The following is a 15,513-nucleotide window of genomic DNA, read 5'->3' as shown; positions in this document are numbered from 1 at the left end:
ACTAATCCGCCACGAAAACGGAGCTTTGTTTCTCCGATGAGGCCTTAATTTCATCCACACTAATCCGCCACGAAAACGGAGCGTTGTTTCTCCGATGAGGCCTTAATTCCATCCACACTAATCCGCCACGAAAACGGAGCGTTGTTTCTCCGATGAGGCCTTAATTCCATCCACACTAATCCGCCACGAAAACGGAGCGTTGTTTCTCCGATGAGGTCTAATTTCATCCACACTAATCCGCCACGAAAACGGAGCTTTGTTTCTCCGATGAGGCCTTAATTCCATCCACACTAATCCGCCACGAAAACGGAGCTTTGTTTCTCCGATGAGGCCTTAATTCCATCCACACTAATCCGCCACGAAAACGGAGCTTTGTTTCTCCGATGAGGCCTTAATTTCATCCACACTAATCCGCCACGAAAACGGAGCGTTGTTTCTCCGATGAGGCCTTAATTTCATCCACACTAATCCGCCACGAAAACGGAGCTTTGTTTCTCCGATGAGGCCTTAATTCCATCCACACTAATCCGCCACGAAAACGGAGCTTTGTTTCTCCGATGAGGTCTAATTTCATCCACACTAATCCGCCACGAAAACGGAGCTTTGTTTCTCCGATGAGGCCTTAATTCCATCCACACTAATCCGCCACGAAAACGGAGCGTTGTTTCTCGGATGAGGCCTTAATTCCATCCACACTAATCCGCCACGAAAACGGAGCGTTGTTTCTCCGATGAGGCCTTAATTCCATCCACACTAATCCGCCACGAAAACGGAGCTTTGTTTCTCCGATGAGGCCTTAATTCCATCCACACTAATCCACCACGAAAACGGAACGTTGTTTCTCCGATGAGGCCTTAATTCCATCCACACTAATCCGCCACGAAAACGGAGCGTTGTTTCTCCGATGAGGCCTTAATTTCATCCACACTAATCCGCCACGAAAACGGAGCTTTGTTTCTCCGATGAGGCCTTAATTCCATCCACACTAATCCGCCACGAAAACGGAGCGTTGTTTCTCCGATGAGGCCTTAATTCCATCCACACTAATCCGCCACGAAAACGGAGCTTTGTTTCTCCGATGAGGCCTTAATTCCATCCACACTAATCCGCCACGAAAACGGAGCTTTGTTTCTCCGATGAGGCCTTAATTCCATCCACACTAATCCGCCACGAAAACGGAGCTTTGTTTCTCCGATGAGGCCTTAATTCCATCTACACTAATCCGCCACGAAAACGGAGCGTTGTTTCTCCGATGAGGCCTTAATTCCATCCACACTAATCCGCCACGAAAACGGAGCGTTGTTTCTCCGATGAGGCCTTAATTTCATCCACACTAATCCGCCACGAAAACGGAGCTTTGTTTCTCCGATGAGGCCTTAATTCCATCCACACTAATCCGCCACGAAAACGGAGCTTTGTTTCTCCGATGAGGCCTTAATTCCATCCACACTAATCCGCCACGAAAACGGAGCTTTGTTTCTCCGATGGGGCCTTAATTCCATCCACACTAATCCGCCACGAAAACGGAGCTTTGTTTCTCCGATGAGGCCTTAATTTCATCCACACTAATCCGCCACGAAAACGGAGCTTTTCGAAAACGCGGTTCAAACTGGAGGAATTTGTAAACGCCGGCTTTGTAGTTTATTGTGGAGGGAAAAATATTTTAAAAATGAAGCTTTTCGAAAACGATAACGTCACGATACTCATGTAATTTCCCTGACCGAGTTTTTCTCAAACACAAATCCAAAATGACTGGTGATTGTTATGTTTTTGAACCCGGTCTGCGGCGTAGTGTGGACGGAAAACATTTGATGCGTTTTCAGAGAGAAACCTTCGTTTTCAAATTCCTCCGGCGAAATACGGACTGGGTCCTAAATTAATGGAAAGCTAAAAATAGTAGTTTACTAAGATAGAAAAATACCAAATGGGTAACAATAAACCATAAACACGATTACAAAAATTTAGCTTAACTTTTCAAGATGCGTAAACGGTGACGGAGAAATTAAATCATGAAACTAGATATCCAAATCGCTATCACCGGCTTCTACCATATCTATTTTTTGTTTTAAAGGATGAATAATTAATGATTTGAGAGTACCGTGTCGAGAAACGGATTTATAACTAAGAAAATCATTTTAGCAACCGAATAGGGACATTGACAGTCGGAGGATAAATTGTAGCTAGCAGTACTTTAAAAAGTAATATTATTTCCTTAACACATTTTGATTGGGGAGACGATTCAACTTAAAAATATATTTCAGTCCTTTTTACATACAGGGACTAGTTTAATTCTCTCGTCTTGGCTTGTGAACAGCTGCCGCCCGTCGATAAAATTCTGATTTTTCTCCAATAGAGTAGGTGGCTGCCCACAAGCTATCTGGTAACTTCGACTTTAACTTCAATTTATTTATTGTGCAATGTTTATTGAGTTTACATTAGTGAGTACTACAAATATAGAAAGAGTAGTGACACTTTGCCTCAAAAAGTCCACGCGAAAAGTATTTTTATGCAAATCCATGCAAATCAATTTTCCAGATGGTAAAATGTGTAAATAATCAAAAATTGAGCAAAGCACCTTCGATAAGATTTTTTTGTCACTTCAAGAGTGTTAATAACACTCTCGGCATGTGATATTGATGGAATGATTTCTTATTTATTCATTTCAGAGCAGAATGTTGTATTCGCAAAAGAATATCTTAGATTGACCAAGAAAGGATTTGAAAGGAGCCAAGTCAATTTCAAGCTTATTGGTTGTTCGTTAATTATTTCAGCTGCTCGAAAAATGTCTTGTGATTGAAGTTATTAATTATCTTCACAGGCAAAATCAAGCAAGTGACGAAGTTGTTCTATGGCAACGAATGGGTTTCCTACTGGAGCGATTTTTAATGTCTATTAATGCTGCCGTAGGCTTAAACTCCAATGGACTGAAACAGAAGTTGTTTACTTGTGCATCAAATAATTGTTTTTTTGTATTGTTTTCACTGTCAATAGGAATAAATACTGTCAGAACAAGCGTTTATGAGAAATATTCCTCAGTCTATTTCTGTTTTAATAGTGGCTAGATTTCTTGTCAACGACGTAGTCTCTCGAAACATATTGAAAGACCGCGAAAAGTGGATTAAATAACTAAAAGGACGGCCGTGGATTTGAAGAAACTGGTGGAGAAGTTAAAATCAAAGCAATTTCACGTATGAATCATTTAAACGCGAGTCCGCCCTCGAAAGAAAATTCTGTACCATTGGCGTTGAACGAATCTTTACACTTTGTCACTTTTGTGACCGCAGGGAATTGTGTACTATGTCTTCTCATTCCTTTGACGTTCGTCGGCGATGTTGCCGTTTACACGGCGTTTTATTTGAATCGCAACTTGAGGACGCGTACGAACGCACTTTTCTTGAGCCTCGCCACCTCGGACATTTTACTGGCTTTGTTTGTATTACCTTTTGAAGTTGTCCGTTTGTCGTATTATCCACACTGGCCTCTTGGAGAAACGGCATGCAACATTTGGAACTCGGTATTTGTGGCCCTTGGGAGTGCTTCAATTTGCCACTTGTGCGCCATCAGCATCGATCGGTTTCTAGCCATTTCGCGCCCTTTGCGTTATTGTAGCGACATTTCAGCTGGAGTTCTTGCATCTATCGTGTTCCTTTGGTCGTTTGCTTTTTTAAGCGGGCTTGGAAGTTATTTCATTTGGACACAGCCAAACCCACTAGAGTGTGCTGAGCTATCGGCTCCATTGACAAGGTCTGTTCTTCTGCTGGTCTTGAACATTCTGGTACCATTTGTTATTTGTCTGCTGACGTACGCCAAGATTTTTCACATATCGCGGCAACAAGCCAAACGAATTGTCGCAACTTGTCGTTGGATCGAGAGAAGAAATAACTATTTATCCGTGGAGAGAAAGTCAGCAAAAACCCTAGGTACTCTTGTCGGGGTTTTCACCTTTACCTACTTTCCGTTTCTTGTCTTCCATGCCCTGGACGGTGCTTTCAACGAGAATCTACCGAATCGATTTTATTTTGGTAGTGTTGTAAAATGGTTAACTTTCGGTAGCTCTGCCATAAACTGGGCGCTGTATGGATGTCTAAACAAGGAGTATAGAGAAGCATTATATAGGATCTTTAATTTTCTTGGGTGTAAAGCTTGTCGCAGAGAAACGAACCAAATTAACAACATAGAAGCGTACACAATCTCCTGAATACGTGATAAATGGATTGTTTGAGAACTCTAGTGGTAAAGGATTTACAACAAGCTTTAACTTGTGAGTTTTGTTCCAAGTTAATTCCGTTAGTTTTACCTTTAGGATCAAGCATGTCTTATGTACAGAATATTGGTCAACCGTTTAAAAAAATTGACATATAGAGCGGTTTTTAATTGGTTTTGGTTTTACTACGGTGTGAGATTGGCTGAGTCGTCTAATCGGTAAGTAATTGTGTTTTCACTCAATTGAAAACCGCGTCTGACACCTGAGTGGAGAGAGCAGTTAGTGAGAGATAAATGAACATGTCGACTGCATAGAGAGTCTGAAAATTATTAGAAGTGGAAAGTTGTGCTTACTGCTATGCGTGGTTTCAAATGAGTAAAAAAACATTAGTTTATTGATCCATGAGAAACAAACAATTAGAGAGAACAAACAATCAAGAATCAAACGCACTAATGAAGGAACGAACGAACAAGAAGACAAACAGACGAAATCTAGGCGAATGAATAAAAAGAATTCGGAAATGAACTATTGAAAAAAAAAAAAGAAAGAAATTCTGTGAAATATAATGTTCTCAGCAGTTCCAATAAAACTCTTCAGGAAGTCTATCTAGCTGTGTTGTAATTAACTTTCTTGCTTAATTTGAATGTTATAATGCACTACGCTTATATATATTATGACATATACAGTAATTTATTTTGTATTCCTCGTATTTTAAGGGGAACGACAGTTTATTGAAATTTTAATAATTTATTGGCCGGCTTTAAATGTAAAAATACAGGGAAATGAAATGCTTGATCGGTTTTGTCTGTATCATGTTTTCAAATCTTTCAAGTCTGGTCCACTATTTTTATAGCCAATCTGATTGATCGATGAAAATGGATAAATCCCAGTTAGGGTTCCCCAACCCCTGATGTCAATCTCTCGTGATAGGTTTCTTTTTTTCTGCCTTTCATGTTTGTCGAAAAATTATCTTTTGCTTCGAAAGAAATAAATATGCACACCTTTTGCGAACATGAACCTTTTCAAAGGGATCGTTCTAACTCCCAACTCAAATAAGTTTTCGGATTGGAAGAGAACGTTTCACGTGTCATGGCTCAGAACTCACTAAAGCCTGGTTCTCATATCCCGCCGACCTACCTGCGACGTAGTCGTCGGGTGCAACTGACAACGTTCGGGGATCTGTCCGAGTGCCGGTTCCCGGCGCATCTGCGATGGATCACCGACGTACTCAATTTTGCCTAAAATGCAAATCGAATGGGCGCAATTTTCAACCATTTCACCTGTAAATATGGATGGAATCGTCTTACTGCAGTACGTTGCGCCCGCAGATGACGTTCACATAAAATATTAAGGAGCTTAAGCAACGAAGACGGCGACGCTAAGGACGACGTCTCGTAAAAAGTGAATTTATATCTTATCTTCGAATTTCTGTCTAGATCTGTTTAGTGGGCCTACTTGTCTCAGAACTTGCTCAATCTAAATACGTAACGGCAGCGTTCAATTCCAAATGACAATACAAAAAATTAGCCACTCTCGTTCACGTTCTTCAAAATACACAGAACTTAGTCATTTCAGGTTGTTGTTTTGCAGAGGACGACAAAGAAATGTACAAAGATTTATGACGCACGTGCACAGCTATTGTTCTGCTCATTAAACTTTTTGTTTGGTGACGTTCTCGTTGCCGTTGCCGCCTTGGTTTGCTTAAGGTCCCTATTTTCACCGCCGACAACTCCGACAACCGCCAGCTTGCCTGCGAAGTTGAACTCGGCTCAACGTCGCTATGGTCTTATCGATAGTGATGAAAATGTAGCTTCTTCAGTAAAATTCATTCCTAATTTACGACTAGCGTGCAAAACTATGACAAAAATGGCCAAAATAGGTACCTTATTTATGACCATGACGGCTGGAAACCATACCCTTTAGGCCGGCACATACCTATATAGCCTATATAAGGAGTACTCCCTCCCCGGGCAGCTTACTAGGATGAACACATATGCACTAGGATGAAGTAGGCGATAGATAGAACTAACCTCAATGCTTTAGACAAAATCCTCCAACATTGCTTGTGCTTGTCTTGCGTCGCTAGTGAAAACCAGGTTTTACAGTTAAAACTCTTGACGCGTTCCCTTTGAAAATGAGATAAGCCAGGTTTTCATTGGGCCAGCAATAGGGATGACCCAAGTGATAACGAAATTCGATGCAAACACAAGCACAAGCACGAACTGTTTAGGTGCGAGGTAATGTGGAACCAGTGTTTTCACTGGCCAAACATAAACTCGTGTGGCAAGTACCCTTGTGCTTGTGTTACGCCTGAGCGGTATTTCGTTTTCACTTGCTGTAGCGCAATCGCAAGCATAAGCGCAAGCACAAGAAAAAGGACAAATTTTGATCTTTGAGCTTGCTTTTGCGCTTGTGCTTATGCCTGCGTCAAGGCCGTTTTCACTGTGAAATAAGAATTGTTGTGCTTGTGCTTGTGCTTGCGCTTGTGTTTGCACTCGTGCTTGTGTCGCTAATGAAAACTATTTAGTCCAAGAACGTTGCGTGGCTTCGCGTCTCGTCCCACACGTGAAGGAGTTACTGTATCCATTCCAACACGGTTTTCAAAAAGGAAGGTGTTGTGCCACGCAGCTCTTAGAAGCTTTTTATGATATTGGTGGCGCGCTGGATCGTGGGATTGAAACTGATATTATCTCGACTTTGCCAAGGCTTTTGACTCTGTATGTCCCGCTAAGCTGGTTTCCAAGCTATCAACCTTTGGAATTAAAGACCCTTTACTATCTTGGTTTCACTCGTATCTACCTGGGAGGAGTCAGAGAGTGGTGGTAAATGGAACGTTCTCTAGATGGACCGATGCAGGATCAGGTGTCCCGCAAGGGTCACAATTGGGACCGATACTGTTCTTATTATTTTTTAATGACACGCCTAATGTAGTTACCAGTGCGACGCTGGCTACGTTTGCAGATGACTCAAAATTTTACAAGGTTACTAATCATCATTCTGATTACTTGCAACTGCAGCAGGATTTAGATGCGCTTTCAAATTTGTCGTTGCGAAATGAGTTGTTTTTTCAGCCTACTAAGTGCAGTAACCTGCGCATTTCTAGGAAACGCCTTAGTCCACCTCGTAGCTATAGTTTAAATGGTATTAATGTGGAGGTTGTCATATCTGAAAAAGATTTAGTTATTGTGATTGCAAATGACACCTCTTGGAAGGATCACATAGTTATGATTGTAGCTAAAGCTAATAGGATGCTTGGTTTTCTCAAAAGAAACTGCGCAAGCATTGTTGGTAGTACAGCGCTTTTGCGTCTTTACTGCTCATTAGTGCGCTCTCATTTTTGTTTTTGCTCTCAGTTATGGTCCCCTCAGTCAATTATCAGCAATTTATTACTTGTAGAGAACATACAAAGGAGAGCTACTCGTTTTATATTAAGGAATAGTAACCTATGTTATAAGGTTCGTCTAGTCAAGCTTAGCTAAGCTGTAAACTTAACTAGGCTATAAACTTTCAAGAATCCAGTTTTGAAGTTAAGAAACTAGGTCTTTCAACCGCGGACTCCATTTAGATGACGAAAGTAAACTACGCAATCTGTCCCACATATCAGTTATCAATAAAACGTAGAGGATATTACACGGTGACGAGAAGATATGAATTTTATGTTCGAGTGACAAAAGCAATATCTCACGAGTGAGGATATCCAGTATAATACACTAAAAAATGGAGTGCTTTCTTCCAAACAGTGTAAAAGATTTATGGTACTCTATACTCTGAAAACCGTGCCGATTTGAGAGGGGCAAAATAGGGCATTTTGATGCCAAAATGTTTTTGTAACTGTATTGGGGATGTTTTCAGTGGTTTAGTCTGGTCGTTACTAGGGATGAAACAACACTCTTCGAATCAGACCTTTGTCTGCCTTTCCCTACCTTCTTTAGATTACCCTTTTATATATTGGAGAGACATTTCTAGGACTGGAACATCGAACATAAAACTACTGCTTGGCTTCTCATTTTTTGCTGTACTGGAGAATCGGAGTGCCCGTCACCGACTTGAGAATTTGCGCCGTCAAAACCGCTAATGAGGTCTACTCAGGATTACGGAAGAACATAGCGCAATACTGATGAAACCCTGGCCTGAAACAAGGGTAATTTTACCGAAGAAAATTCTCTGAGATATAGTTGTTAGTTTAGTTTAAAGTCGTCATATTTCTGCTAAGATAATGCTTACTCTATTTAGAATTTCGGTGGTAAGAAAAGGCCCCAACCATTATGTTTATGATCCACAATCTTTAAAAGTGGCGTCAGTAACACAATATAAGAGTGAGATTGTTCACGATAACACACCAAATGAGTCGTATTTATCGATTCATCAACCCACTTTATTATTGTTTTTTTGAACAGCGACAAGATAAACCCCCTTTTTAATTCTCTCTAAAAGAACATGTTATAAGCTTATACATGTTACAAACCATATCTGAAACAATTTATTCTTCATTCCTACATGTGGTCTTAGCTTTTTCCCTTTAACCTTATACAGTTCAGTTCTCTTCACTGAACCAAGATGTATCCCATGGCTTGGATGTGTTTGTCTCCCGGCGTTGTCTGGGGGAGTGCGTAGCCTCGTTTCCTCAGGAGTCGAAGTCCCTCTGGTGGCCGCCTGTACCAAACCCGATCCTGGAGTCGCCAGTAACGCAATCATTTTCTTGATTACACACATCGCCAATTCTTGCTTTAGAAAAGGGGGGATTATCACTCATAACATTAAAACCTTCTCTGTTGCAGTTGGGCTGCAGGGAGGCGTGGTAACCAATCAATGTCTTCCATTGGTGACGACCTACTGTGGTGGGGCGGCATTTACCATCTACAATCAGGGCATCCAGCGAACTAGCCTTCATGTTTAGAGCAAGGAACCTGGTATCCTCTCCAGGGATCGTCATGCCCAGGCAGATTTTGGTAAAGGGTGTGTTCCAGTAGGTTGGTAGCTTGGTCTCTTCGTGGTCTAAGCCTGTCTCCCCTTCCGGTGATTTTAAGCCGTACGTGTTCTTGTCAGTCCAGTAAGGTGAGTCGTAGTGAAAAGTTTTCTGCAAAATACGAACACTTTAGTACAAGTTGTCACATCATCCATTTTCCTCTACTATTGCAACCACTAAAATATAAAAACTGAAGCACGAAATTGATCGGGGAAGTGAACTGATGTTTCGTGGAACGTTTTATCCAATTTTAGGTCACGCCAATGATGTCGATTATATTCTACTGTCTTTAATTTTGACCTAAATTAAATATTAAAGAATGAAGGCGAAATATTCATTTTACCGATAAAAAGAAGAGATCATTAATCTAGCAAATTCAGGCAGCATGGACGGGTGGTTAGAGCGCCGGACTTGAAATCCGGAGACCGTGAGTTCAAGTCCTGTTCTGAATACTAGCTGGTGTTATCTCGGTAGTCTTGAGTCCTAGCCCACGCTTGTCTATAGCTGACAGGTTGACCTCTTGCCACTTGGGATTTTTTAACCATGTTATCTTCATTTAGATTATTTGTCTCATTGTTTTCTTCTGTTCGCCCTGAAAAGCTGCGTTGGGGGAGTGGTCAATTAAGATATTTATATATGTTTTTATTTAAATTGCAGCTACGTGGCAAAAATAGCCTTTTTTGGGATCATCAGTTACTACGCTTTTGTACAAAATTGGATTGGTTCAATATTTCATCTTGTTTTGACAATCCGCTCTTCAGATTTATATACCTCGGATTTCTTTTATTTATTTTTACTGCTTTAACTGTATTTTTGAATTTTCAGGGCTTTTAAACCAGTTCGCCCATTAAATACTGTGTTCAAAACAGCCGAAAGCTTGCTTTTAATATATTTTTAGCTAGAGAACGTTCTTATATTTCACCTTTATTATTAGCACTGTTTTTCGTATGGGTAAATTTCAACTGAATATATGTGCGCAGATTTGAGTGTAACTGGCTTTATCCTCGCAGAAAATATAGACGGAAGGTATTAACGTCTTCGCAATATTCATCCTCGACTTTGATGACTGCACTTCAAATCTTGATATGACCTTTAGTTAACTTCTTCAGTTGAAACTGCAAAATTTGGGCTATGTTTGGACTATCTGTTTACAACGTAAGCGCTTAAGGTGTACCTTTGAGCCGTCAATTTTCAAGACCATGGTCCATCCACCACCACCACATTGGCCAAGGTCATCATCATCCATGTAGCAGTAGACAGGAAAGTCTATATGAATACACCATGTTCGTAGCTTTATATCAAAGCTAGATGAATCAAATAGAAACTGGTTTTGGTGGCTCACAACGGTTTTTAACATATCTCAATTCTTCTTTGATGAATCAATGCTACGTCTCTATTTCAGTTGATACTTTAACAACGATGCCAACCAAATTGCCAATCATTGGTTAACAAGTTGTGGTCATTTTTGTTACGCAAAAGCTTACCATAGTACCAATATAACTTCCTAAAAACACCGTTAATTTTATGCTAGTCTGACGCGGCGTTTCGTCTCGGCCAAGAGACTCCTCAGAGACCTTTAGAATTCATAGGCAAACTCGTTGAGCATCACGCCCAAAGTCCCGTTCGCAAATTCTTGATGTTGACCGTCTGGCCCTCTATCGTGAACATACGGTTGGGAATCCGTCTGCGATAGAGGGCCAGATTCTCCGTATTTATACAGATAGACCCTCTCCAATATAATTAAAGGTTGTTTTAACCGGTATTATACCTTGCGCACCGATGTTTGGCTAATTTGTTTGATTTCATTTTTGTAGCGTCAACTGCAACTACAACAACTGTAATACTGGTCTATCAAAGAAGAGGTGCTGAAAAAATGCTGCAAACAGTTGCCAGCGAGCTTCAGATCGTAGTTTTTGCATAATTTTATTACAACTTACTGATCTTTGTCATAGATCTCTTTGCATGAACTTGGGCCATGGTGTTCTCAGGTGTCCGACACTACCCAAATAGAAGGTGCACAATAAATCTTTTTAGTTATTTTATACTGAGATCATAAAAAGCACACGTAAGTTAATCACTGTTCACTATTTAAAGATTAAGAATGACGGAAAACGACAGATTTAAAACCGTTTGATACATTGACAAGATAGAAAACATTTCTGAGTGTACCTTGTTTTGGGCATTTAAGTTTGTTCAACTTTTCAAGGACAGTCTTCCAAACTCATTCCTTTTTACCAGCATTGACGTAAATGGTGAAATACACCAGAAAAATGACTCCAACGAATTCGAATTTCAACGCTACCATTGTGGAGAGATCGAACCGGGAAGCTGATACGGCTTTCAACGAGGACTGATAAGTTCGCATTTGACGAGTCCGCGGTTTACAAACCCCTCAATCGATCGCTGCTTAACAATCTTGAGCACTAACCACAGAGTCAGTTATTAGTAGACAGTGCGGGGGAAAGTCTTAAGGGCACCCACTAGTGAGCTAATTAAAGTTCCCAATACCTCCAAGTTAGTGTTTTTAGTCTTCCAGTTAGCTAACAGATAGATTGGGTAAAATTAAAATGTTAAAAGTTAATTAGTGATTAAGTGATTATTTAGCGCCTATATAGTCAAATAATTACGGAACTTTTGAGATAATATTGCTGAATAGTCTAGCCATGAAGATAACAGTAGATACGGAGGTCAGTTTTTAGTGTTTAATTATCACCAATAACCAAGTCACCAAGGAGGTAGATCTAAACTGTGAAATATTGTTTACAGGCTATTGAAAATACGCGGGTTTAATAGGTAAACATTTTCCACCCAAGAAGTCAACCGACGGGACGTTTGTTATGAAACAGAAGAATAGTTAAGGTTAACCGGTAAGATAATAATATACCATATAGTATGGTCGTTTGCGTTTGTCGGCCTGTAGTAACTAAGATGGCTAAACAAGATCAAAGCAAATTTCAAGAGGCTTTTGTCGTTCCAAACTGTGCTATAGGCCATATTTCATGAGTGGAAAAGAATCAAGAATCGGTGCTTTTTCTTCAAGGCCCTCTGACAATGTAGTTTTCAATAAATGTCAGCATGAGTACAGATAAATTAAAAACGGTTTTCAAGAACAAAAATATAGAATGTATACAGGGAGACTTCCTGTTGGTATTATAGGAGATGATGTAACGCTTATTAATTGTTTGACTTACTCTAGGGACTTCCAAAAAGCTCACGTACAGAGTTAGTGAACAATTAGTAAAGACAAAATCCAGCCCCGACCATTGAAAAACATTGAGGCATAATGGAAAGGTTGTTTTGGTAAAGTGAATATTGGAGAATGGCTAAAATTCTGAAAATTTGAAACGGGACAAACTTGAAGGGATGAAATAGCGGGTTGTTGAAATATTTGAAGACACAATTAAACTACTACCTTTATTAATACTAGCTTCAATAGGCCACAGTGTTGTGCCAAGCAATACGATGTAGATGACTATTAGATAACTCTAGGAGGCAAACTGAAATCAAATATCATATCTACTCAAGTGGTATTAACGTGCCGTGTGCTGTGAAACGGCGTGAATGCCTTGATGTTTACGGTTGCAACATACCGTATTTATTGAATGTGACTAAATTAAAAAGTGGATTTCTTCTTAAGGTTGGGCAAAGGGTTAAGGGGCTTCTACAGAACGTATTCAATAGACTGCAGAAGGTCAACAATCTATGTAGTATCCTTAAAGCTTTAATGAACTTCAAATAAATCAGTATTTAAATACTTTTCTATTTTTCAAAACTTTTCACCGTTAGTTTTAAGTCGAAGTTATTCTCCATTTTTCTTCATTTTATCTTGCTGTCATCACTTCATCCCAGTCCTGCAATAGAAAACAAGTTGACAAGCAATTATGCAGTAAAGCATGATATTCTATAGACACCAGTGAAATACCAGGTGAACATGCATCTTCACATGCGAAAATAACATGTTATCTCATCACCGCTGCTATAGTTGTACATTATAAATCGCGCTTTTCGCATCGAAAGTGAAATGTTTTGGTATTTCATTGCTAGTTGCATGATAAATGGAACATTACACGGCCACTTGGAGACACGACATTTCTGTTCTCGTTTTGCACCACTGGACGAGATATTTCGTATCTCCTTGCAGCCATGTAATATCCTCTGTTTAACGAGGCAACATCTTGTCTATCGTATCTGAACAGCTTCCAGAAATCAAATCAAAACCTAAGATTCCTGTTAGCAAAAGCAGGATTTCTGAGCATCGTACACTGTAGTTTCAAAGAAATCGTTTCAAACGTAACTAGATCTCACATGACCCAGTTCGGCAAATTTCAGTTCATGCTGGTTACTACGTTATTTCATTCAACGTAAGCTCACAGAGTACTCTGCGGGAAATTATTTTTTTTATAAAGGAAAAAACAGAAAGATGTCAAAAAAACAAAACAAAAAACAAACGAGAGGGGATATTCCTTTTACAAGTAATAAAGATGAGCGCTGCCTCAAAAAGTATGAGTTATTTGCTGTTTTTGCCTGAAAACAATATTTAGATTTTGGTCATTTTGGTTTGAAATAGGGTATGGTGCAACACATAGGAATAATTCTCAGAAGAAACTATTTTTACCTAGCTTTGTTATAATTTATATCTTGACAAGTACGATTTAAAAAACACCAATTAGCTTTGGAAATTTGCGGCCCTTTAAAGTGTTAAAAAAAAAATCCAGGCAGGTCTAATCTCAAGTGAGGTTGGAAAAGTCGTATAATTGTTTCTGTCTGTAATAGGCTTTAAGGGTTTTAATCTGCGCACCATCCACCCCAGCCAAGTTAACATCGGAGTTGCATGGAGCGTGAGGTCTGAATAATCAGAAGAATGAGGTAATTAAATAAAGAGTACTAGAATTGAAAAAAATTATGTCTTTAGCTCGGGTTAGAGAAAATTATCCGTGTGAGCAGCTTGAATAGTAAATATCTAAGCTTAACTTTTGTTTTAAATATCCTGATTCTTTTATTTGTTTTTATTGTGCTCAGTACTTGTAGAGCACGAGTTGATATTGCGATACGAAGCCCGAGTAAACGCTCTTGGAAGGTCTAACCATAGTTTACTTACGAAATACCATTTTCCTATAAACAAATGAGTTTCCTCGTACCGTCATATTCTTTAATCTGATTAAAATCAATTTAAACTTGGTATTCTAACTGATCTCTGACTTATTTTTTAAACATTTGTACTCCGCATATGTCATGATTTTCCACTTAACCGTGGTCGACACTTTTTGATCCAGTATGTTTATATTTCTGCTGATATTAGTGCAACAGTATGGCGAAAGGTTTGTACAGTTTTGTTAAAAAAAAAGAGAACAACAACAACCAAATTTCAGAGATAGCGGCATTTGACCAGCTGAAAAATATCTGATCCTCCACTTGAAATTCGTCAATAAGAGATAATTTTAACGATTATGACATTTCGTCAGTTGGACCCCCCACGAAGAATAGACCTTTTCTTATTTCAATGGTGTTTACGCGTTCTTTGACACCGAAACTTGGTTTTTAAGGGCAACCTGAAAGTGGCAATGAGCTGCTCAACTTGGAAAATGAATAGTCTGTAGAGAGTGGTAATTTTGATGCCACTGAAGTGAGTTTTAGCTTTGGCGTAACCCATCCATTGTCCGTTCAATCGATATAAGGTTGTGTAAAATATCTTTGACGAGAACCTTAACTGATTTTCAGTTAGGTATTTACGATCCTAGGTTCTGGTTTCTCCAGGTGTGGACTTGTTTTCTCTTTCTTTGCTATCTTTTGAGAGAATATGATACTGTGCTCAGCGTGGAATCACTATACCACAAGGACAGCACCGCGTCTTGTCGGATCATAAAAGCCCTTTTCGGTGGGATTAGTACTTGGTTGGTTTATCAAATAGAAAATACCCCGTGTTGTAATGATCTCTTTTTTTCCTTTCCTTTCCAAGACGATATTAGTGATTGCAGACCTCGCATCCCATGTGAAATGTATTTTGTTCTTTTCATGAACTGTTTGTTCATATCAATTCGCCACTGTGTCCGTATTTATTTACACTGCCCCCATAAATTGTATAGAATTCTCCTCAATTCTCCTGGCCTTTTCCCGTCTAAAAGTTTTAATCCAGGCTTAAATCTTTAACAAGTTTAACAACGACTTATTTCTTGGATCAGAACAAGTCATCAAATCACTTAAACCTCGGCACGACTGTATGATTTTGTACGTAGTCGGAAGTCACCAGAACCAGCAGTGTCAATCACCCAGCCTTTCAGTACATGTATCTTATTAGATGTTTTGGTGTGTAGTATCGCTGTATATTTTTACGAGTTGTGCCGTA

The 15,513-nt window shown here is 39.6% G+C and overlaps 2 protein-coding genes across 2 annotated transcripts; one reads left to right on the top strand and one right to left on the bottom strand.

Annotated features, from left to right (window-relative positions):
- Positions 1-2,801: 2,801 nt before the first annotated feature.
- On the top strand, positions 2,802-4,809 carry LOC110046709 (histamine H2 receptor-like). Its single transcript, XM_020752397.2, has one exon. It carries the CDS (start codon positions 3,191-3,193, stop codon positions 4,196-4,198), a length of 1,008 nt encoding a protein of 335 aa, XP_020608056.2. The 5' UTR covers positions 2,802-3,190; the 3' UTR covers positions 4,199-4,809.
- A 3,748-nt stretch (positions 4,810-8,557) lies between these two features.
- On the bottom strand, positions 8,558-10,527 carry LOC110046762 (putative skeletal organic matrix protein 5). The gene is given in 3 exon segments (XM_020752469.2): positions 8,558-8,805; positions 8,808-9,281; positions 10,345-10,527. Coding segments are annotated over 3 exon segments (714 nt in total). The 3' UTR covers positions 8,558-8,748.
- Between the last annotated feature and the right edge of the window lie 4,986 nt (positions 10,528-15,513).

The sequence above is a fragment of the Orbicella faveolata genome, unplaced genomic scaffold (assembly GCF_042242905.1).
Source record: "Orbicella faveolata isolate gen_17 unplaced genomic scaffold, um_ofav_v1 contig_24, whole genome shotgun sequence".
NCBI lineage: Eukaryota > Metazoa > Cnidaria > Anthozoa > Scleractinia > Merulinidae > Orbicella > Orbicella faveolata.
Note: the sequence above shows the minus strand (reverse complement) of the source record. Positions and strands in the feature narration are given on the sequence as shown.